The sequence below is a fragment of the Macrosteles quadrilineatus genome, unplaced genomic scaffold (assembly GCF_028750875.1).
Source record: "Macrosteles quadrilineatus isolate MER2022 unplaced genomic scaffold, UCM_ALF_1.0 Scaffold_3__2_contigs__length_128488019, whole genome shotgun sequence".
In the NCBI taxonomy this organism is placed as follows: Eukaryota; Metazoa; Arthropoda; class Insecta; order Hemiptera; family Cicadellidae; genus Macrosteles; species Macrosteles quadrilineatus.
In genome coordinates this window covers 38,960,992-38,986,973 of record NW_026542596.1, presented here as the reverse complement: position 1 = coordinate 38,986,973, position 25,982 = coordinate 38,960,992, and the positions used below count along the sequence as shown (strand labels likewise).

Here is a 25,982-nt window from a genome sequence, read left to right as displayed (position 1 = left end):
TTTCTTTTTAACTCGTTTATTTATTACGGCACAATGTTGCTGCTGAATCAGTTATTTTTCATAAAAGGAGTTCAGTCAAGATGTGCAAACATAATGTGTGAAAAATGATATTATGACATAAATTTATTTCAACAAGCTCTGATGATAAAAGGAAGGAATAAACTATCAAAATCCTTCTAGTTCTTTAGGAAATAACATAATATACTTATGCGTTGGTAATATGTATCTAGGGGTGCTTTGAATTCTACTTTACCCATATTTGGATAGCCAAGAGATTCTTTTAACCGGTATAGTCTCCAAATACATATTGTAAAATACGTGAACTCTTGATTCAATGACAGTAAAACTTGACAAATACAGTTAAGTCAGTCAATAACTTAAATATGTACACGGTCCTCTTATAAAGATTACTAAAAAGCTATGCCGTTTTGAATTAGTCTGCTCTCTTAACAAATCTCAGACATGAAATGTGTAAAACCAATGTATTATGATACATCTTGCATTTCTATGAACACAAATTTAAATCTTGCTAACAACTTGTTCGTGTTTGAATACGAATAAAAAGATTTATGAGTGTGAAATTCCTTACATTAAATAATTTAAACAAAACTTATAATGCTTCGGTATTTTGAGAGAAATCATGAAACTGCAAATGACAATATATTTTTAGCAATATACCAATTTTTTATTCATTCTCTGTTGGGGACCTAAAAATTACTTACGATTAATAATACTGTTTTACAGATATGCCAAAGTTTTTGTAGCACAACGTTCCACCATCCAAATCTTATACATTTGACCCTATTTTACCTGTATTAAATCGGTTGCAATGACTTCTTTAACGCACTGACACTTATGAACATGACCACAAATATTGCACTAATCACAGCTGATCGTCTATAATGTGCAGAGTTTTAGTGAGGTCACCAAATACACTAAAGTCATTGTCAGGTAGCTTGGCTGCTCTGTTGTGCAGCTTGCGCGGGTATTCGACAACACTGTGTACTGCTTCTTCTTCTTATTCTTCCGGGTACTGGAGAAAGTAGCGGTTGTTTTATTGGTTGGAACAGTGACGTTGCAGTACATCTCGTCACAACATGATACGCAAACCTGGGAACAAAAAATAACTTAATGACGATATGTGAAATATATTAAAACTTTCTATAAACTTGTTAATCATCTCATTATGGTTTCTTTTATCCTATCTATAACGATTCCAGTAATTTCTAGAGTATTGTCGCCATTATATGCCTTGTTACTTAAATAATAGTTGCACATTGTTACTCCATCAGGACCTACATTTTTATTACAGTATGGAAAATAATCAATCAATAAAAAAATTCTTAAAAGTTATGCACTCTGTAATTTGAGCTACGAGCAGACCGTAGTAATTATTAGATATTTTAAAATCTCCAATTTATAGATAACTTACTGCTCCCCGTCATAAAATAATAAAAAATATGTATTAGATTTTCACTAGAAATCGCTTATGCCCCATTGAATTTAGAATTTCGTTAAACCCCGTTTTATTGCACTTCTACACCATATTGGTACCCCATATACCAAATTTGATAATTCTAGGTAGTTATGTTTTGAGATATAGTGATCATCTGTCAGTGAGTCGAAATAAGATAAAAAAAAACTCGTAGAAATATAGAGCTGCAGTAACATTATGATTATATCTAAATCTCATTCATGTTATCTGGCAAATCAAGGTAAGTGTTGCGCTAAAGCTAAATTCAATACGCTTCACATTTTATTAGAGCTCCGAAGTGTACTTCATTCAGATTACACTGTTGAATACAGTAATAACAAAGCATTAAATGCAAGAAAATACGTTTGGAGTGTCAGTAAAGAGTTAAGAGTTTATATACAAAATATCAGCTTGAAAATAAAATAAAGAATAACTGCCGTAGCTTTGTGCTTTATGGATTTAAATTAATCACCCGAAGTTATTTGTACACAATGATTGATCAAAATATGATTAAAACAGCTATATGTTAAATTGAATTATGCTTTCCGCTTGTCAATGTAAAATGTGCCAATTATTTTCGTTCTGAAACACAAACCACGAAAAATTTACACGAATACATAGATCGAACATGTTCTTTAAATTCAACTCGCTATTCAACATTTTCAAATAGTTCTTTGCCTTATCGCCTATTAATTGGATAAGACATTTAATTTATATTAATAACACATATTCCCACTATATTTACATAAAAAATAATAGCTACGTATACCCCTCTTTCTTTACAGTTTCTCAAAACTGGGCATATTTACATAATGATTTATAGTGTGGATTGAACATATTTTAAAACATCAAAGATTTATACTGAATATTATGCAGTATTACTCAGACTAATAACTTCATTTCAAAGCCCTGTCAGAAAAAAGTACTTGATTTCAATCAGCTCATTGCATAGCCAAAGACATTACAGTTTGTGAAATAGTTTTAATTTAGTTTGTAAAAAAGAATACTTTTTATATATTTGATCTTAAAAAAAGCAGGTAACTGTTACAAACGGTTTGAACTGAGGATATTTTTGGTGTATGAGAAGCTTTAAACTTAAGTTAAAATAAAATCAGGTTGACTTTTTCAGAAGAGGGCAGCCACTATTCAATGTGTGGAAAACCCACAGTTTAGGTTAGGCCAGGTTAGTTTATAGCTTTAATCAAATTTTTTTTAACTAACCAGAAGTAAAAAAAAAATCCTATAATACTGTGGTTTTTGCCATAATTTAAATAGTGGAAGCACTCTTCCGAAAAATACCCAAATCAAGTTTTTATAAAAAGACTTACTTTGACAATTAATAAATTGAGATATGCGTTCCTCTTTCGAAATCTGTAGCTAGTTTGTCAATAGACAGGGACTGGAAATAGCTGAATTGATTCCCCTAAAAGTGCACTAATGTCAATTGCATACTTTGGTCAAATATGCCATCTCTTTTGGCCTTTTACATTACTTTAGGCTGCAGCTTTATGACTTTCGTCATTATCACTTTATCTGATAAAAACACTGATAAAAAACATCAGTGATTTGGTGGAATTTGAATCCGGGACCTCAAGTAACGAAACCTCTAACATTAGACCAGCTCGCTACCCCAAAATAAATGATATTTACCGTCTGAGAGTCAATGTTGACACAGCCTACTCCCTGCGGCCAACATTCTGAGCTGTCTGCACATTTTTTGTTGACAACGACACTGGCTCCTCTAGAGTCCATTATGTGTAAGGTGTGGCAGAAGTTCTCCCCTGTTTGGGAACAGTAAACTATGAAAACAATTGGAAAACTCCATTCAAAAATACTTGACCTACCGAACATGCATTTGAATGTGTTGCAGCTTTTAAATTAAACGTTGAAAGATCCACCAATGTAAAGTATTCATGATAATGATGGTTTTAGGCTGTTCTGTTTTCGTGAGTAGATTGATCTTTTAAAAGACTCATGGACTAAGAAACCAATTCAGTGATGTTAAGGATTTGCGTCATGGCCACACCTTATCAGTACTATTTATTATTATTATTATTTATTATTTATTATTTGTTGTCATGAGAGCCGAAGCCCCCTGACTGCTTACCCGGTACCTATCCTCCAGGACATACCCGGGCCCCATGATGTAGGCCGAAGCTTACGCATCAACCTTTAGCACATCATGGGCGGATGACTTAAGGTCATCAGGCTCGCCGGCTGCCGAAGCAGACCCTTCGGAAAGAGGGTTGCCCCTCAATCCTAACCAGGGATTCCGGCTGCTTGTTTAAGCGTCACTCCACCTGGGTTCCACTAGGTCGGAACCTAGAGGTCCATAGTAGAGCGCCCCGACGCATTTAGTGCAAGCAACACTCGGGACCTATCTCATCCCTGACAGGCAGAACCCGCCATCAATAGCCAGGAGGAAGGGGACCATCAGCACGCTGACGGGGGGAACCCCAACCTCCCATTTACACCGCTGCCCGATCGAGGCCTGACCCATTGCTGGGAACCAGAGATATCCAGAGCGATAGATCCCCAGATACCCCTGGCGGGCTCGGACCCAGCACCCGATCTACTTCGTTTGCCCGTCAGACCCAACATCACTGCCAGGCCATCAGGGTTTCCCAAAAGGAGGCAGGTATAGAAGTGGGACCCACCCGGATGAACCTATCCACCAGAGGTGGCGACACCCTTGACTCAATTGAGGTTCCGGGAAGAACCCCCCACACTCAAGATAACCATACCGTCCGTGCTCAGAGACAGGGATAGGTTTGCATAAGTACCTACAAACCGTTGCCCTCACACTGCGGAAAGTTACGTTGCCCTTGAGTGTCCCCGTGAGCTGCGGGTACTTGCCCGTTTTCACCTCCAGGAAAGGTTACTTCCAAAGTCGAGGATTTGCCCACTGAATGCTGGTCGCACACCACAAGCAGGCCGAAGCCCAAAGTACCACAGACACAGGTAGGTTAGAGATTATGATGTACTTCCATCTCTCCTAGAGCTAAACACCCCTCCATCCTGGATAAAGGAATGTCACTGGGACCCGATGCCCAGTCGACCATGTCTGTGGCCAACTTGAAATGCCGATACCAACACGGAGCATTTACCTCCCCTCTGGGGGCTAGGTATTTCACCTCCCAGGACGAGGCTACTTCCAAAGTCGAGGATATGCCTCACAAAATGTCAGTCGAACACAACAGGTAGGACTCAGTCACAACCACAGTTACAGGTAGTTGAGGAGAGGCGGAATTAACGGCGTCACTGAGAGCTAAACACCCCCCCCACCCTGAATGGAGGGAATGTCACTGGAGGCTCCCCCTAAGGGGCTGGCCTTATCAGTACTGTCCATTTAGGTCTACCGACTCATCTATGGTTCAGTTTGATTAAGTTCCACGCATAAGCCTCTTAGATCCATGAAAAATTCCAAGGCCAAGTTCAAAATGCCATCAACGTCTTACAAATCGTAAAGTTAAATTACCTTTTGGACAGGGATGGTCGATGGCAAATTCGTTGCACATGGAGTTGTCTGACACGTTCACACAAGTGTAACAGGTCACACCGGCTGTGAATAAAAAAAATAAATTAATATCATAAATGATAACACAATAAATCAAAACCCTACAGTCTTGAAAGAAGACATAAATCTTTTCTGGTTTTCCATAATATTTAGAGATACAAAAAACTCTGTTATGATAGTTTAGTTCAATATTCAAAACACATACGGTTACTGTCCATTGTACAGAGTAAAAGCTTATTACATTTTCAAAAATGATCTTAATTTAAAATTTATACCTACTAAGTCTATTAGTTTAACTAAGGTATTAACTACAAATTTATCTCTTCAAGGTGCTGTATATGCCGTGGTCAAACCCTGAGGAACAAATTTGTGTTGCAAGTGATGTTTATTTTGCTCAATTCAAAGGTCCATCCAAACATCTACCGTAATAAACAGGCAAAGATGGTTTTAATAAGCCAGATTTCTTTGTCAGTTTAATGTGGTTGACGTACCGTCAGAATCGTCGTCAGTCTCGTTCTCTTGGGGGTGAACCTCCCTACTGGCGGGGCTGGAGTGTCGAAACAGACTGGCCAAGATGATCACTCTAATAAAGGGGCCATTCACCATTACGCCCCATCCACATTACCTGAAACATAGCATTCATATTAGTTTTATTTGACTCCCAATGGCGATTTGCCAATAGATACAAGAAATTACAAGAGTAGCGTTCCATTAAGTAAAGTTATACTGAAAGTTTGTGTATTTAATTCCATTCCACTAACTCTTGTAATTAAAATTATATGAATTTCATAGGGTGATTAAAGAAAATGATCATACCAATAAGTACGTATACTACTAGGGGTTACCTTTTTAACATCCCCTTTTCCGTCATCTAGACTTTCGGCCCGTGTGATGAACAAATGTTAATCATAATGCACCATCAACTTAATCACTAAGCTAAATTCTGTTTTAATAATTCTTAGTTCTATAAGTCAGCTCCCAAATAAGTTTCCATTTCGTAATGATATACAAACAAAAATCTATTATGGATGTAAAAAGCTATTTTGCCGTTTGAAGAAAGCTACATGCATCACAAATGTATTCACTGTTCGTATAATATTATGTACTCTAAAACCTGTAGAACCATAACGAACAAGAAAACATTTAGTTTTTTAAATAGTTCCAAACACAGACTGTTCTGAAGTATTGATAATAATATGCCCAAGGAAAGTTTCAATGAAAAATCGTCATGCAAGAAACAAATAGGCCATATCGAAAGATAATGTAAGCATGATAAATAATGACAATTATTGAGTTTAATGTTTTCATTGTGTATTGAACATACAACTGTACTTGCCAACGCAACGAAGGGGCCTAAATTGAAAACTCATCAATTAGTAATTAGTGGTGGATAAAAGCTCCCAACTTTGCTTGTTTGCAGCGCATTCAGCCAACGGGGGCTTTATTAAGGGTGTTGAAAATTAGATCTAATCTAAAACTACAGTAGTCGTTAGCATTTGGAGTAAAATTAGTTTTGTACAAAATCGTACGTTCGTGGCATTTATTTACAAATGCATTATATTTGTAAATTATACACATGTTTGGTAAACTAAAATAAAATGAAACTTAAAGACTTAGAAGAAGTGGAAAACAAAGGATATCAAAACATACTTAGAATGCTTATTTTTGCACGTACAGAATAGTAAAACAATTAAACAACTGGCTATTGACCTAATGGATTTTTGATTTGCTAATTTTAGCTTGGTAAAATAATAGAATAGTTATGTTAAATAATTGTCCGTCAAGTTTTCTACTGTTTAACTCGACTGCCATATTAATTTGGAAGACCATATTTAATCAGGTAAATAAACCGAAAAATTTTCTTTTTTCTTCGTTAAGAGATATATAATTGGGTATTTTATTAATAGCTATCAAGCTAGAGGGCATAAACTTGACCAAAAGACCAATTCTGTTTAAATCAATAACTATGATCAGTCCTTTGTAAGTATTTCAGTCAACTGCATTCGAAGGAACCTCCAATCAGGCTCCAAATTTCAGGCCCTGTTTGTCTCTATTCAAAGTCATTCCTTTTTTTTTTTTTACTGCTTTAGTAAAAACTGAACGCAAAGCGGTTGTTTTTTTTTAAAAAGTCTGAGATTTGAAAGTGATAAACTTTATTTTACACTGGACAAACTTTTAAATAAAGGAACTAGATATTTTGTTAATGAAATACATTGTCAGTGATTGGTTCAACCATTGTAAAATTGATGGAGAGAATAACATTATCTAAATCCTATGTTTCATCAGCTACCTTCTTAAAAAAAAATAAATAAAATAAAAAAAACAGTTGCTAACATGTTTATGTGGTGAAATTATTGTTGGGTAGGTATTATCTTGTATGCATGATTTGAAATTGCATAAGATTGCAGTGAAGTGTTTATTAGTACACAGAAGGTAGATATGTAACAAATTAAAGGCTACAAGGTGCTTGATAAATGACTATCACCCGTCACTCGGTGGAAAGATACTGGACTGTGAGAAACACAAAAGAGCTGTCAATAAACTAAAGTATGCTCATTCGTCTTCTCTACTTATCTCTTTTGCATTCATTTTATCTCTACACAATACATTATTGAAGGTCAGTAGGTTGATGTAAGGGCTATATTATTTTTCGACTAAATTATTGAAATTTAATTGCATTTGTTAATTCTTTTCAGGTAAAAAAAAAACTTATCAAATTGAATTATTCATAAGTTACAAGACTAGGTGTACAAGACTACTAAAAATTAGTAGTGTTAAATTAGTTAAATTAGGCTAGTGTGACTAAAATGCTACATATCCTAGCTTATTAAATTTTGATCATTTAACTATAGCCATTATTGTCTAGCTGATATAACTGATATTTATTTGCCATTTTCATTCATATATCAGTTCATCGAATTAATATTTTTTTTTATTTGAATTTTGTTTAACTGGTTAAAAACAATAAACATATCACGGGTTGAGCAAAGAAGGATGTTGGATGTTGAACATGAAGAGTAGAATGAATTAGAATTTATCTTTTAGACTTCAGTCATTATAAAAATATTGTCATGTATTGTACCAAACAAACTACTTATTTTGCACAGTGTGTTGTTAGAAACTTTTTAAAATATTCTCCTACAACGATCGTACTACAGAAAATACAAAGGTGTCACTGGAGATACTATCGTGTCAAGAGAAAAAAATGATATAAAGCCACTATTAATTATGTAATTAAGGAAAGAAACATAATTAAATTCAACACACAATGGTTTTAGCCACTACACCACATCTATAATATTTACTAGCCACAAGAAAAATACATAATCCACATAAAAATATAAATACTACATTTCATTTTTCTACTTCATGATACCTTATATACACTTTAAATAATTAATAGTCGGTAAATATATTCTTATATAGAATTGCGTGGTAGATGTGTCGGATTATTATCAAACAGTCCACGGGAGGTAGATGTGTAACAAATAAGAGGCAACACGGCGTGTGATAAATTATTATCACCTGTCACGTGGTAAAAGATACTGGACCGAGAGAAACAAAAAGCCCTGTCGATAAACTAAGTGTTACTATTCATCTTTCGTACCCATTTCTGTACATGGTGCACATTTGGTTTGTTATACAATATAATGTGAATTTACCTACAAATCATTTAAACGTTGTCTATAAGTACTAGTAGTTAGTAGTAGTTGTTGTCTATTGTACTACTTAAGCGGTTTCACCCATCGATAGTTTCATCATATTAATATTTTTTATAAACACCTTGTGAAGAAGTACATAAGGGGACAAAAAAAAATAAAATATGTCTGTTTTAGTATGTTCACTACTTGCCATTTTATTTAATTAGATTTTTATGCCCTTAAACTATTTTCGTATTAACTCTGCATTTTACAGCGTGAACATTCTAAAATATTTGGTGGAGATTGTTTTATTTCAATAAAGTCAAACTTCAAAGAGAATAATTAATAAAACTATACGCTCTTTTCTAACAGAATTAATATATGCTACAAGTAAGGTCATCGCAATTTTTGTACAGAGAGAAAATAAAATACATCCACTACGATTTAAACCAAATATTTATGTGTATTGTAAAATATGTATTTCAGGCTAATAAATCTCGATTGAACAAAATCAAAGTAACAAAAACACATTGCAAAAATTTTATGGTATTTTTATTATTTCATTTAAAACCATCAAGTATTAGTTTTAACAATACTACTTATTGGAGTCGTCTATTTGGTAGGTAATATTGAATGGTCAATACATCCAGACGGTCTCTAGGGAAGAAAACGGTCTGGTTTAATTGTTAATGAGAGTTGATGGACTTCCATTTTAATTATAACGTTAAATGCTGATGAATTTTCCTCAATCACATAGAAATTGAATCCAATTTATTTCCGTTTAAATTGATTGTGGTTTGTTCTTTGCACACTTAGCAATATTTACCCAGTTTAAACTATGATGGAGTTTGAACAGATCGTTAAATTTTCTAAATTATTGTATCCTCACTCCATTGCACATTTGATGTTAAACATCTCTCCTATGAATTTTAATTGCAAAATTTTATTCCTTAACATTGAATTAAATGTTAACTACTTATCTTTAAGTTATTTTTACGTAGTTTCCGAGATATTAAATTAATATTTACGTATACGATTTTAATTATTTATAAATAACTCGTCAAAAGCCAACGGCAAGGTATAAAATTACAAAATATGATTTAAAATAAAACTGAAAGAAGGCTTTCAATCACTAATCTCTTGTGACTTAAGCAGACATTTTACAGTATTTGACTGAACATGCAATGTATAACCTGTAACGATCCGTAGTTACTTAATAAATAAAAAAAACACCTTGGTTTTATCACTATCCTAACAATAGTTTAAGTAGGCACACAAAATCACAAAATAAACTCTGAGACCACTTAAAAGAAAAAATGCCACAAGGATTCAGTCCCTTACTATTTCTCCAACTCTTTTTTTACCTCCTAGAACAGCTGGTAACTCGTGCAAAACTACAATAGTCCAGACAACACAGTTACCACTTAAGCTGAAAAATCACGCTGAACATATTACACGTTGTAAATAATATCTTCAATATACCTGAATAATGCAACAAAACTGAACTTAAAGTAAATTATAGTAATAACGTGAAAATGGATCAAACAATAGCAATTAAATAAAAATAAACCTGGCATATATGCAATCTGAAAATAAGATCACCTCAGTAAAAAACAAAAATCAAGCAAAAGTTAGATCTTAAATCTACACCCGTTGAATGGTAAGAATCAACACCAAAATGGGACTACTCGTTACCATTAGAAACAAATTGATGGAGCTCCTTCAAATCAACTTGACAAAACCTATATCAGACGTACGTAGTACAGAATAAAAAGATTTTTGCTAAAGACTTTGATCACGTGCAAGTCCATATCAGTTCACAACACATAAAACAGTGCAGGCAGGTCAATAAGTCTATATGCCTTACATATTGTGCTTGCCTTGGCTTAAAATTGGGTTTAAAAACGTTACTTTCGCACTCATTGTACCGTTTGTGATTTAGAGAGTAATCAAATTAGATGATAAAACAATGTAAAGGTTAGGTAATTAACTAAAAGCTCCAGCTATACAATTACCTTTGCCTGACCGTTCCTTTGTCTCCCTTTACTTTAATGAACAATAGTTTTATTGAGCTTGATTCAATCTATTAAATTACAATAGTGGTTTACGTTTAAAAGCAGGGGTTAAAAACTATACATGCATTATTGTAATTTGAAATTGTTAGTTATTAATTAGATAGTAAAAAATACACGTATTCAAATGGCATTACACCAAGAAAATCGTAATTGATTAGCATTTATGTATTTTTTTCTTGTTGCTTCTATGCTATTGTTCAGATTTTCAACAAACCATAGTTTTAATAATCCACTTAAATATTAAATGCTGTATCCACACAACATTCAGTTGCTGTAATTTATACGTTTTGCATCAATACTCTAACCAAATTGTGCCACCTGTTTAGCGTTGGCCTCCTTTCAAAGTTTATTACAGTATTTATAGGTTTCAATAGTGGGTTTATAGTGTTAATGTGTTACGTTTTATACACCTTGGCACATTACATCCTCATCGATAAAATTGCAACACATACAAACCTACATGATATTTTATTATTCATTAAATAATCTTAGTTCTTTTAAATTACTAATAGTGCACCTTCTTGATTGCAACTTATGATTAGATAATTCAAAAAATCACTATTAAAATCAAGGTATTTAAGTCTTTAATTTAACTTATTGATATTATCAGAGTTGCATTTAATTATTTTGGTGGTAAAAAATTTAGTAAGCAAATATCATAGTTTTATGTTTAACTTTTAGCCAATGAGTTTTAATATGGTATATAAAAGAAAATATCAATATATGTGTTGGATTTTCTCCATGTACCGTTAAAATGGCACTATTATTAATATAATAAAGGTGCCAAGTAAACCATGTATCCATATTACACAATTATATACTTTCGTTTTCGTAAATATGTGCAAATTTTGCGGAATCAAATATAAAACCATAACTGTGATGGCAGTGTTTTATACTGTTTAAATTTAGTGTTAACTTTAGTTAACAGTTAACAACAATATCTTTGCCTCATAAGCAGTAATTTTGGATACTGTAATTTATTAGTAATTGTATTTTAGTCATTGTAAAACAACATCTAAAGGAAAAAATAAACCGTATGGAAAAATATTTTACGAAACAAAAAAATTTTCTGTTAAAAAAGAAACTCTAATTAATCATCTTATTATTATCAATCGTAAATATGTTTAGTTTTTGTAAAAAAAAAAACTTTTCAAGGCTGTATATTAACCGTCTTATGGTGAGGTTCTACTACACGCATCGGCAAATAATTACCCTTTGAACTATTAAATGAGACCCATAACCGAAATATAACGTAATTACCAACTTTCCATAAGTTGCGTAAGCCTGTGAGTTTGTCTGGCAAGTTTATGTAAACGGGCTAATTACAAAACTTTCGTGTAATATTTCTTGTTTGAATTATATTACAAAGTACATATTAAAACGTAAGCGTTAATTTTACTATTTAATTTCCCCTCTCTTGTATTCATAATTTGTTTGTAGGGTAAATACCTCCTTTTGAAATTATTCAACTTTTTTTAACGATGTGTTTTGTTATTCAATATCCCATGTGATTTTATTTGTTCATGATTTAGTTTAGAATACGATTATATAATTTAGTTTATAGTTTATTTAAGATTAAATATTAGTATATTTCATTAATATTTTGTATGTGTTTATTTTTTATAAAAAGAGGTATTAGATTTTTTTTGGAAGTATTTCTATAGCTGTATTCAACTTTTGCGTATGGAAACCAGTTATTGATTTACCAAATTAATTGAAGCAATGATGATTTTCTTTAAGATGCATTTATGCACTACGATTATCTAAAGGAATTAAATGTGAATGATTAAAATATTTTCGATATTTCTAATTTAACGAGTAATAAAAATTAAAGATTATAATTTATTAGCATTTTGTAGCTTCGCTAGACTATTTTCACTTTCTATTAAAAATTTACCTTTTTTAATATCAACAAATTGTTATACTCTATATCAAAGGATGTTAGCGATACCGATAATACATGACCATGCTTTACCTCCAGTAGCACAGCTACCCGCATTTGCAGCTCTGATATTCATATATCAAAGCACAAGCCTAGTTCTCGTTTTCAGTATTCAGGCCAGAGCCCTAATCGCTCAGATGGTTTTTCAACATTATACTTTATTGCCCAGCCATGATATGGTATTCAACAATTTTTTACAGTAAAAGTATAATTACTACATTAAAACAAACATTACTTAAAGTCGTCATCGAATATACTAGATACCATTGAACAGCTTAAAAAGTGTTGCATAAATTAACATGTATATACCGAAGAGTGTGTCAGACTAGTAGGAGAACGCGGGTCCTGGGTTCAAACACCGCCAATCACTAATTTAAACTGGTTTTCTTTAATTGAACGGCTGATTTCATGACCCAGTGGCCCCCTCTAGATCTAGACTAAAGTTATTTAGAAAACCCTTTCCTTTAGCCAGATTTTAGAGGAATTAAGGAGAATATGTGTGTAACATATAATGAGTAATACGTATATTTGATTTCCCAAGATGGTGCGGAAGGCAACACCTCAAAAATGAAGTACCTAAGATGATATTAAAATGGATCGAGGATCCTATTTCTGTTTACTGTAAGAGATTATATTTCCAAAATAGCTCAAAATAAATTTAAACTCGTGTAAGCAATAGTATGGGACATTAATTAACTACCATTCATAGGGGAATTGTTCAGTGGTACAAAAAAAGAAAAAAAATTAAGAATCAAACTTCCTAAAAAAATGTCTTGTTAGAGAACCATCCGCCATTTTGTTTGTTATAATTTCAATCTTAATTACCTCTAAAACTATCACGTTATCCTTATTAGGTTGTATATATAAGTTAATTGTGTACAAATTTTAAGTTGCAATAAGCCGTTGGTGAAAATAAAACCCTTCAATTTATATTCGATATAACAATGGTAGGTAATAGTTTATATAGCTTAAATTACAATAAAATTCAAATTTTAGAAAACATATATGGATATGTTATTTTAGCATTTGATTTCATTACTAAGATCGAAAATATCACATAACGAGTTAACATAACAATAGCTGTTACACCTGTTACACCACGACTTCAGACTTAAATTAAAGCTCAATTAGGTGCAATTAGACTAGCTTAGCCTTAGTTTGCCTCATTTTACAACTAAGATTCGTAATTCTTAATCTTTTCGAAATATTTACTTACGGAATAGTGTATGACACTATTGCAACAATGTAAAGTACTAATGCATGTTAAAGTAGTAAAAATTTCAAAGCTAAGTATTTAAAAATAGCACAGCATCATATAACTGCCCAAGCAATTATTTTAAAATTGTCTAAACTCGCAGGGTGCCCAACCTAGTTTATCAAACAGTGGGGTAGAGTGGTTAGGGTACAATAATTCATTACGCCACACAGTGCCGACCGCATTATTAAACTTTAACCTGATCTTAACAACATATGTTTACCTTGTTTACACTGTTAAACGCTGTTACAGGATTCCTATACAGTTGGACAATGTCCTACTCATCGCATTGTTTTTATTTATTTTTTATTAATATATGTTAGTTTTAAATTATGTAATAGTAGATTTTTTACGCTAGCTGCGTACACTACTTTACCTACGACCGTGTTTAAAAAATCTTAAAAAAACTAAAAATCACTACTGACAACTTCTAAGAGAGTTTATGTTTTCGTTCATACCCTCTCGTTGCCACTGACGGTGATGCAACGAAACATTGTACCAACCACTGAACCACTAATTGCACCACACTATAATTAAATTGGCCCGAACAGCTGATTAGTTGAAGTTCGAATAATTACAGTTTTACTTCTTCTCTCTTAATTCTTGCACCTCATTGCCCCCCACCCCATCGGTGTTGTTATAAGTAAACCGGGGCTTTTATGAAAGTAAACAATGCTGTTATGGGAAATTCCATTATTAAACTGTATGGTGAGCGAGCTGGTCTAGTGGCAGAGCTCAGGTCTTTGGTGCCATATATAAAAAAGGTTTAGAAATAATATATTAAACTATACCTTATATCCCTTTAATCTAGTTTAGCCATAGCAAAGAATCAGTATAAAGGTAAGTCGACAGGGTTTTCTTAAGATACGAAACCTAATTCTGTTTTAAATTTTAAATATCCTCAATTAAATACAAAATTGTAACAAAATTATGCTTAGAATATAAAATATCCTCTATTAGATAAAAATTACTGAACCTCAATTACAATATGGAAATTTAATAAGTAAATAACCGGAGAGATTAATCATATATCTTACATTTTTGTGTTTAAGAGTAATGTATAAACTATTACCAAAATGTATTCTAACATAAAAAATAAATAAAATGTAATACTGTAATATAGTTAAATATATATTTTACTTTTGACAACAAAATTTTATTTCACACCAAGATTCCCCTTTGAGAATCCCCTAATTACTTATCGTTTTTCACTCCCCGGTTCTCTCATATTTCATCTAACTCCTGGGATTATAACAAGAACATTTTAAAACATTGAGTAATTTATCCTCACAGCTCTCCTCAAATATGTTAAACATGCATTTTATCTTAACGTTATTGCAAAGCTACAGTGCACAATGGAAGATACTTACGAATAATGTGTTTAGCTGCCTATGGGTGTAAAGATAATCTATTTAGACAATTTCATGAGTCCATTATAGTAATTTATATATTTTTAGAGTTCAAACCATTATGATATTCATTTTCAAAAACAGGTTTTTAGTATTAATAATTAATTACCTTACCATTGCCAAGTAACGTGGTCTAGATTTTGAAAGCCCTAGATCAGATATTGCGTTTACTCAACAAAGCTAATTAAGAAAATATATCAAATAAATGCGTGGATATACATTATGATAATCGTATTATGTTGCGTAACATCATAAACGCTAATAATATTTTAAAAAATTCCTTATAAGATGTTTTCAAACTATAATATTGCACAAACTTAACCAGTAACGCCAGAATAAAGGTGAGGGCCCTATTAAAATATAAATTGCAGGAAGATGTCTGTACTAAAAACTCCACCCCCCCCCCCCACCCGTGCTATTTACAATAAAGCTACGCGTTACACATAATATTATATTGGTCGTTGTTGTGTGGTAAGTTACCAAGGTACCTCAAACAATTTTGACCTATTTACTAAAGTAGGTAACAATTATCTGAGTTTCCTTGCAGGGGTAAAATTTGCTAAGTAGTAGTTAAGTAATCTATTGTAGATGATGGATATATTTTCTATGGTGTTAACATGGCTAGGGAGATTCCGGACTGTAATGTTGATGCTTAGAATAAACTGATATAACAATAAAGTATATGCCACACGCATTATTAAATAAATATGAAAATTTTAAGTCATGTTGCTACGGTAATAGAAAGTTATAGGTATTTACTCAGGGGAGGTATAGAAGAGGCTACGATGACAGCTGAGGGCTTCTTATTAGCTGAGGGAACGCCATTACCGTAACAAAACGTTCGATAGCCAACGGCTTCGGTGGTCTAATGGTTAGCGTGCCGGCCTGATATACTGCAGATCCCGGGTTCGAATCCCGCCGGTGGCATTAACTTTTTGTCCAAGATTTTTTATTTTCAGCAAGTTTGGTTGGTTTGCTTTGGTTATTACAGTTTAATTTTATTATTCAGTCATTATTAATGTTAATTGAGCAATTTCTAGTTTTATTTCATAAACAGAATTATTTTTCCGATTAGGTACTACAAACTTTTGTTATATTATTTCTTTATCAGCAAGTTTGGTTAGTTCGGTTAGGTTATGATAGTTTAATTTTGTAATTAAGAATTAATAAAATTGAATTTTAGGCATTTATAATTTTATTTTATGAACAGAACTATTTTTGCGATTAATAAATCTTCATTGCCAAAGTGCTATTTACTACAGCGCTGTTCACGGAGGAATTTTGAACTAAATGCCTCATTTGTACCTCCCCTAAGTCAGACCCAAAGTTATAAGCTGACAAATGAATTAACTTTTATGAAACCTGTTTGCAATTACTGAAATACCATTTCAAATCATCATTCGTTGTATTGATAATTGTTTTCGAGGTAGAGAGTAGTTATGACAATATGTATTCACATTTTGACCGGGAAATAATGAAGATTGTGAATATTTTGATTCATTTATAAGACGGTGGCAGCATATCAATTCTACTAGGGACATAACCCATAATTGACCAGCTGCGTTGCTTTCACTTGACTACGCGCCTTTCGACTTTGTTAGAATTATATAATGTCATATATACTGCCAGCTCCAGGGTGGCTCAATCATGTCAAAAAGATTATTAAACATTACAAAGTCACCAGGTAGTTTTAGCGAATTTCCCTACAGGGAAGTAGCTATTACCATAGGTGGTACGGTAAGACCTAGGCCCAGGACTGATTCACTTTTTCATTTTGATGTCCCCAGGGGCTAAAAACACCATTTGTTCAAATTTGTGTATAGAGATGGTATTATAAAACCACACTAAATAAAAAATATTAAAGACATAATTTGAAATTCTGGTATAGAATGTAGAATGTAATTTTAAAACTGATTAAAGTGATCCTAATTCTAAAAAATATGTTTGCAGTTTTCTATTAAATTATGACTTAAGTAGATAACATAGCCATGCTAAATGGTCCATGACAAAGACACTGTTCCTATCGTCATAAGTGGAGAGTCTAACTCACAATCCGTTATTGTTTTCATTTATCTTATTTACTTTGCTCTCGATTCCCGCCAAGAAATGATTTGTCAAATTTCATTTATATTATGACACAGACTATTTTCTAGGCCTCCAAATCTGATTATATTTTTAATGATTAAAGGTTTTATGTACCATGATGCTAAATGAACATGCAAGATTACATTTGGTCAGGTACCAATTAAGCTGGTTTAATAATTAAACCGTTTTTTCCAAACGAGCTAAGAAAATACCCTTTTTCTTCGTGGTTCCCATTTAAACTACTTTTTTACTTGTGAAAATGATGGATGATTCGGGTAATGTATATTTCTATGTTTTTAGTTCATGTATATTGTATCATATATCACTGATGCTAGATGATGGCCTGATAAATCGTGCCATTTCCCACAGGATCCGGTTATTTCAATCATGTTATTACCACGTGTTTTATCTTTAACTATATTCAAATTTAGATTTTTAAGCACATTGCTGTTCTATCAAGACTCATGAGAGGGATCATTAACCTATGAATCATTTCCCTATCTCACTATGGACAACAAACCACAATTTGTTTTGCAAACAACATTGACTTATTAGATTATTAGACGAAGTTTTTGAAAAGAACACTTATGGCTTGAAGTTACATTGTTCTTTTACACCAAAATAATTAGGTTTATAGGCCTTAAGCAGTTACCGTTTTATACAAATAATAACATTAGGTTTTAATTATAGCCTTAGTGTACATGGTCTTTTTTTACGCAACCCAAATTACAACTACAGAGTTTCAATGTTTAGGGGGAATACAAGTTCACATGTTGGCAGCCCTCCTTCCATTAATTCATTGCTGATCAGCTGATATGCATTTTAGCATTGTTGTCTACTTTTTTTAGTGTTATTGGTCATTTTTGTTGAATAAAACCTAACATTAGTTTAAATAAGCTCAAAGAGATACGTATTGTAGAACACATAGTCTTCGCCCCCTTATGTAACCAAGACATAACTCTGTCCCACTCGGTCAGCTTTACCAGTGAGGATGTCCCATCAAAGCATGATCGAAACGTCTGGTATTGTGAATAATGCAAACAGTTAAAATACCAGTTAGACGTGGCTCTTACCGAATGAACAAGAATAATAATGACACCGGCCCCTTTAACCTACAAATGAACAAGATATGTTTCCCACACATAACGATATCCAATTTGAGACTGATCCATTGTAATCTGATAACAATAACCTGTATGGTCACCAAGAGACAATATATATATTTTTTTTTTTGTTATGAAGTATATTTTAATTGCCTACTAGCTTTTTTTATATATTTTTAAAACTGATATAGTTTAGTTACAAAAATTCTTAAATAAACATAACGACTGAACTGAAGAACTCTTTTTATAAAGTTCACTTTACTTGGACGGAAAGTAAAATGTAAATAGATTAAATAGCTATGACACTTCATGGATAGTTGAAAATCAAGCAATATGGGAGATAGTAAAACAGCTGTAGCAAAATTACAACACGTTAGAAGATGTTACCTATGTTACATAAAACTTTGAGTTCCTAAAAAAAAGAAAAAAATCAAATGTAAAACAATTTGAAAAATCGTTTGATAATAAAGTGAAATATAACGCTAGGGACGAATTAATATTTAATGAGTCAACTTTGATATCACCAGAGCCAATTAGAGTTTGTTTTCGTAGCTTACAGTGGCCAGTGGTATTTAGCAAGGGTCGGTATTTGATTCTTAAACTGTTATTTGAGTCATCGACTGGTCGCTATTGTTTTGAAAATACAAATACAAATCGATAGCTATGTATCATAGCTTACATGTTTATGTAGGCGTTGTAAAAAGTTACAGACCAAGGTAAATGTGTTGAATATACTGTAAGATCTTTAAATCAATGTAATAGCTTTTATATTGTAAGATTTTAGAATCAATGTATAGATTCAATGTAAGACCAACAATTTTTCGTGCTCTATTACCTATTAACCTAATATTATTACACACTTTATTATTACATACTTATTACATCCTGTAATGGGGAAAGTAAAAGTGTATAAACACTATTGGAAATGTTAGACAACAAACAAGATGTTGGACAAGATGGGATGTTAGATGTTTTCGTATACATTATATTCAGTACAAAGGTCGCACATATAAACTTCATTGAATTCCATAAATATTTTCAATTAATTAAAACTTGAATTAAACTGGAACGGTGTATGCCAAATAATATTGCAGTTATCGAGCATGTTTGTGATGGTGGCATAGTGCTGACAGCTGATCGCAGCCCCGGGACTGGACCTTATTATTGACCAACTGCGACACTCCATGTGACTTTTTCACTCTGTTAGCATTTTATGCCAACGCTCTCATAAGCTCAAAATATTATACAGTATAATTTGACTGGTTAAAACTATTTCTAAGCTTGAGTGCTGTACTACTTGTACAATGGTTCTGTTAGCTTATACATTTGAATAATTCGAGAATATTTCTATGGGCGTAACACGAAATGATATCAAGCTAGGAGGTAATAGGTTGTCGAAATTAAGTTTGATTAAAAAAAATATTTGAAAAGAAGGGAAAGAAGCGAAATAAGGGCTTACAATCTAAAATGGATTCCACTTCTGAAACTTATCTTCGTCTCAGTAGCCATCAGACGTTGTTTAACTTCATACTTTAGATCACTTTCGGACTAAAATTATATTTAAATGTTATTATCTTATAAAATAACTTGAAAATTATTGTCATTAACAACTTAATAAAAACAATTCTAATATAATGCTTACATCAGTGATATTCAGTACATATTACAAATGTTGTACTGGAAAAAACTGTTTTTAGTGTATTATATAATGAATTAATCTTTGATAAGTCCTTTTTGGATATATATATAGATAAAATTTAGTTATTTGTTCTATAAGTGGAAGAAAGATAAAGTGAATTAATTGCATTTTAGATTATAAATAGGCCCGCAAAATTTCAACAAAATGTTTAACAATGTAACTAATTAGTAATAGACTTTTTAATATATCTCAAGCCAATATTACAAGCAGTTTTTTACAATACAATTTTAGCTATAGGATTGCAAGATTTAAAGGAACAATTATTTATTTTATTTGATTCGTCAACAGCTGTAAAAAAACACTTGTATACAAAACCATATCTATGGTACAAACACACTTTAGGAACGTAATATAATTTAGTAGTGCTTTTGGTTTTGAAGACCAATACTGTTCGATATCCGTTTTGGATTCCTTAAGCTATCGAATTCTCTCTGTGGAACGTCAGTTATGCAGCAGTCCATCAAACACTGCAGTCAATTTTACATCGAATTTCACTCAACCGAAAAATGTTGGTCGATGTCTTTTAATTTTAGGTAATATCAAGAAGAGTGTCCACACTATTAAAATTCGTTCTATGAAAGTTATATCAGGTTATTCAGTTCAGGTTGAGTAAGGCTAGGTTAGGTTAGGTAAGGATAGGTTCATTTCCAACAGCTTCATTTGAACAGGGCAAATGTTTAATAGTAGTAACCCTCTTTAATGCTAACTTTAAAATGTTAAACAGTTTAATAGATCCAGCAAAACATTGGGTTATATAACGAACATTTCATTTAGCTTACTAAAGATTTTTAAAGTTTTCACGAACATACAAGTAAACGAACGAAATGTCGATTGAAAGAGCTCGTCCTGTGCCAAAATCAGCGTTGCCAACCACGCAACAAGACAAGACAGGCCAGTGGCAACAGTGGCCGCATTGTCAGCACCAATGCTGCCAACACGCGCCGCCACCATTCATCAACTGGATCCTCAGTAATACCACCCTTTTATCTCGGCTACGGTTAAAAATATTGCTGTGGTCCATTTCGTTATACCACTGGGTGAAATTAATCTGACTTAAAACACAGTTGTTTTACAAATTAATTTTCTTTTCTTGTATAATTGTTGGGATGCTATACTTTTTTACTCCTGATATTTGTAAGCTAGTGAGTTTTATATAATTTAACCCTTTAATGTAGGATTTTTTATGAATTTTACAAACGCATTTTTAGGTTAGGTTGTTTTATATATTTTTTCTAAATGAATTTTAACATACCAAACCAAAATTAAAGATAAGAAATCAAAAGGTTTCCTCCTTCTATACTAGTATAAAAATAAGTTGTTTGCAATCGCTATTAATTTAATAACGGCATAAACGTCCACCATATCCAAATGAATAACAAATGTTTTGTTAAATTAAAGTTAACGCATGTCGTTTTACAAAAACCTGGTAATTATTGAACAATTTGAGCCCTCTCTTGTAAAGATTAAACTACTGTACTATCTTTATAAGTAAGTCTTTATAAGTCTTTATAAGTAACGGTAGGACATATAATTATCAGTTATCAATCATTGAGGTGGGGACACCACCTATTTTAACTATGGTGGTTGTATTTTTTATTATTGATATAATTGTATTATTATTGTATTATATTATATTGTATTGTATTATTTAACTATTGTATTTTAACCCAAAAGGGAAAGATGAGTAGGCCTATAATAGAGTTAAATTATCTGTGTATACTTAAAATGAGGTTACTTACCTGTCCTCAAACAGTCTAGTTTTGTTCTTGGTCCGCCTAGCGTGATTGTACATATTTTTTTGTAAATATCTAAATGTTTCCTAGTGTGTTTATGTGTAATGTATTATTGACAACGGGAAGTGCAGGAAGATATGTTTGACGATTTGACTACTGAAAATTTGAAAATGGGGGTTTTACCCCGAAACTATAGTCAAATATAGGATTGATTGACGACAAGTTATAAACCTCATTTTAAGTCAATTAAGCAATCGTGGAGGCAAATATGTATAGATATGCGTAGCTTTGTTACTGGCTAAGAACACCTGTTCTATTAGTCAGGATCGTTTGGTTAAAGCCCAATAATCAGGACCAGTTAGGTTTAGTTCGAACCATCAAAAAGATACTGACTTTTCTCAGTTAGTAGCTTTTGATTGTTAGGCGAGCGCAGTATCCACTAAACTATCAACCAGTTTATAACTACATAATTTTAGACGTATAAAACAAACCCAACTTACCTATTACAACAATCAAAAATAAACCTAGAGGTTCGTGTTGAAATTGTATGTTTTGAGCTGTTGTGTCACGTTATTTTTCGGAAGTACAGCTGAGAAGGTTGAAAAAAGAAATTTAAATTAATATTGCTCAAAATAGGCCTTCATAAAGTTTTGAAATTTTTCTAGCATACCAATGTTTAGTATTTGTTTTATTTTCTTCATTTCACAGTAGGGCCTTCTGGTTATTTTATTTTTTACCAACCATCGTACCAAACTGTCTTATTTATTTTTTAATCCTCTAAAACAGGCTAAAGAACCGAGTTTCATACTTTCCAAATTAAAACGTAAATGCTACAAAGCAATACCCATTATACATTACCGCTCTCTCAGAGAATTTCGCTATCTTGAGTTTTACCAGAATCCAACAATAAAACAAAGTACAAGCAGCACAGCCCGCGGCAAAGCTTTGTTACCCGTAAAATATTGCGGGGCTCAAAAAACTCTGTTGAGCTTTACAAAATAGAAACATGATCCAACTAATTTTCCTTATTATGTATAAAATAACTCATTAATAACTTATTATGTTTAATAATCATTATGAATGATAACTGGTAAACGAGTAATGTATTTTAGCTATGGTATATAATTATATGTATATATGATCACCGTTCAATACCTATATGGACATGAAAGGGAATTATTTGACCAAAATATAAATTGTGACTTTATATTTTGTACGTGTCGTATATATGATTAAGTTATTTGCTAATTAGACGTACACCTGGATAGTTTCAGTAACAATAAACAAGTAAATTATTTAAAATACAAATTTTATAAATTTAGATTAATTGTTTCCCCAAACATAAGTGAACGTAAAAAACGCACTTTTTAATAACCTTCATCTTTACAATGATTTTATACAATTGCAATTTTAAATAGTTTTATAGTCTTTCCCAGAGTAGCACTCCAATAAACTTGGAATTTTGTTTAATTCTATTTGACAAGTCAAGTGGTTAATCCATTCGTTCACAAAATTCGGAATTCTTCCATTGTGTTGTGAAAATAATTTTGTATGGAAAAGTTTTATGAGTACTCAGGTATATTCCTCATCAACTAAGGCAAATCAACAAAAATCCATCATATTTTTATGTTTCAACATGATTAAGAACTATTCCATCATTGCAGTTTAATTAAAGATGCGTGTTGTTTGACAGATAATATAATTAAAGTTTTTATATAGCAATGTCACTTAACTTTTGAAGCAAAATTATAAACTTTGAATTTTAGCTTCAAATAACTTTTTTTATAAACATCTTTGGGGAAAAGAAATACATACGTAAATCACTTAATTTAACAACACAAATATATATTTATAGGGGATGATAAATGTCGGTTTAAATTGGTTGAAATGTACTGTTGATGTTCTTGTCTAAGATAATTTCCTTAAAATAACAGTATACGAGTAGATTGTCAAATACACCCCATTGTTCACCGGATTTCTTTAAAAATAAAAGATACTTAAAAATGCATAATTTTTTATTCATTTAACTTTATTTGGTGTAAGTAACAATAATAAATATAAAGTCTATGCGTTCATTAATTTCAATAAGGTAGATACTTTACCATACACCAGTTAAAATTTTTTTATGTGTTATAGATCCAGATTAAATCTGCATTCTATGTAAGATTACATTTTTTATATTAAAATTAATTAGTTAAATAATAAGTTGGATTACAAAAATGTTTTCCAAATCATTACATTTTTGTGCAGGATCACCACACAAGCTTAGACAACTTTACTTAAGATGAAAGTAATTTTACGCATAACTTTCAATTAAAATAAGAATGGATCCAAAATTATGATGATAATGAATGATGTGGTATGAGTGAATATGAGGTAGGAAAAATATTCTTATACAACAATCTTGGAATATTAAATTTATTGGATATTATCTTTACTACTTATCTTGATATCTGTTTATCTATAACAATATTTTAATGTCAATTATTTCAGTAAAACATAAATGAGGAAAGTATTTTATTCCGTTACTTTAACTTTCTCAAAACGAAACTTACTTTTTGTCAATATGAATCATGAAAGGGATCCAAGAAAGCTGAAATGAACAAAAGACACTTTCAAGAGTGTTTATTTTGTAACGTTTCCAAAACAAATACTTTCCACCATCCTCTTACTGAAATTAATTTATTTGGTATATGTATGTGGTATTATATATTTTTCTGTTTCTAAAAATCCTGAATTGAATCTAATTTATTTTAGAATAAAAATTCTTACTACACTACTAAATCTAATTGAGTATAATTAATTTTAATTTTTAAAATACTAAATTTACTTCGTCGCCAGTTAAAACTCATTACGAATCAACTCAGGGAATTATAAATCATTTACCGTTATCCTTAATGTCCACTAACTTTTGTACACGTTGAAATACAAAATAAACTACACAAATTTTTACAACGGAATAATTAAACGCTCCATCACTCCTTAAATTTACTTGACACTACTAAAAGAAACAAAACTATAACTATGTAAAGAGTGAAAACTCACGAATCTTAACGTTATCCAAGTTCTGTGTTAGGGGCGGCGTTATATCACACACTGACTGAGTACGGTCCACCCTCAACCCCTGGCCGCGTTCCGAACACTGCCGAACATCTCCGATCATTCTCGAGCTTCGGAATCCGCGTGTTATTGGCGTTGTTCGGATATCTCGGAGATCAAAGCCCCAATCACCAGATCTGGCCTGGAACCGACATCAATCTCTACTCGGTAACTTATCGTACAAAGTCAAACGCAAAACATCAGTGGTCCCAGAGTTGCACCCTGCGGTGCTCCCATCTCTCCTACACAGCATCTCATCGATCCCGTACCTCATTGCTTTGGGCAGTGTTTATTGTTCGGTCTAGTTTCACAAGGCCTTTATGTGCGCTGGAAACATTAATCAAACTGAACTGGGTCGTTGGGTCGCATAAACTTGACAATTTCGTTATTGCTTCCTGTTCAGGCTTCCTGCTAGTTGACAACGTTACATAATATTCATATTTTTTTGCTGGAAATGCGTAAAAGCATAACTAACTAATGATTTGACTTACTATACAGTCATTATGAATGTAAAAGCCAAAAGAGGACAATAATATTAATAAATAATTATTGAGTTACACTTAAAATAGTAATAAATATTAGACTGGTTTTACGATAGGAAAATACATTTAATAATCTTGAGTTTCATGGAATAGAAGTTTGTAGGGTTTCTATCAAAAAATGTGTTTAACAGTATCTATTAAACGAGCATATACGAATTGAGTTAGATTAAACAACCTTTTCACTGAATAATATGTCAATGAATAACCCCCCCCCCTTAACATTATTGTTTTAACCCACCTGACCCTTTTACCTTTTAAAAATGTCATTATTTTTATAGTATGGTGATAAAACTCAAAGATATTGCAGAAGTTTTCTGTTTGTTATTTAATTCTAATTTATCATTTTTGATTATGAACCTTATACTATTAATGCTAATTAAGAGTAGTGTATTTATTTGTTCTTGTGGT

The 25,982-nt window shown here is 32.1% G+C and overlaps 1 protein-coding gene across 2 annotated transcripts; it reads right to left on the bottom strand.

The window, feature by feature from the left end:
- LOC128990481 (ly6/PLAUR domain-containing protein 6B-like) lies at positions 1 to 25,068 on the bottom strand. Of its 2 annotated transcripts, none has more exons than XM_054412853.1 (5): positions 24,979 to 25,068; positions 5,483 to 5,616; positions 4,953 to 5,036; positions 3,125 to 3,255; positions 1 to 1,110 (listed from the first exon to the last, which is right to left on the bottom strand). In XM_054412853.1, the coding sequence occupies exons 2-5, from the start codon at positions 5,595 to 5,597 to the stop codon at positions 898 to 900; spliced, it is 543 nt and encodes a 180-aa protein (XP_054268828.1). In that variant the 5' UTR covers positions 5,598 to 5,616; positions 24,979 to 25,068; the 3' UTR covers positions 1 to 897. The 2 variants fall into 2 exon arrangements, with proteins under 2 accessions (XP_054268828.1, XP_054268827.1); XM_054412852.1 differs by lacking the exon at positions 24,979 to 25,068 and adding an exon at positions 24,820 to 24,888.
- Positions 25,069 to 25,982: the final 914 nt, after the last annotated feature.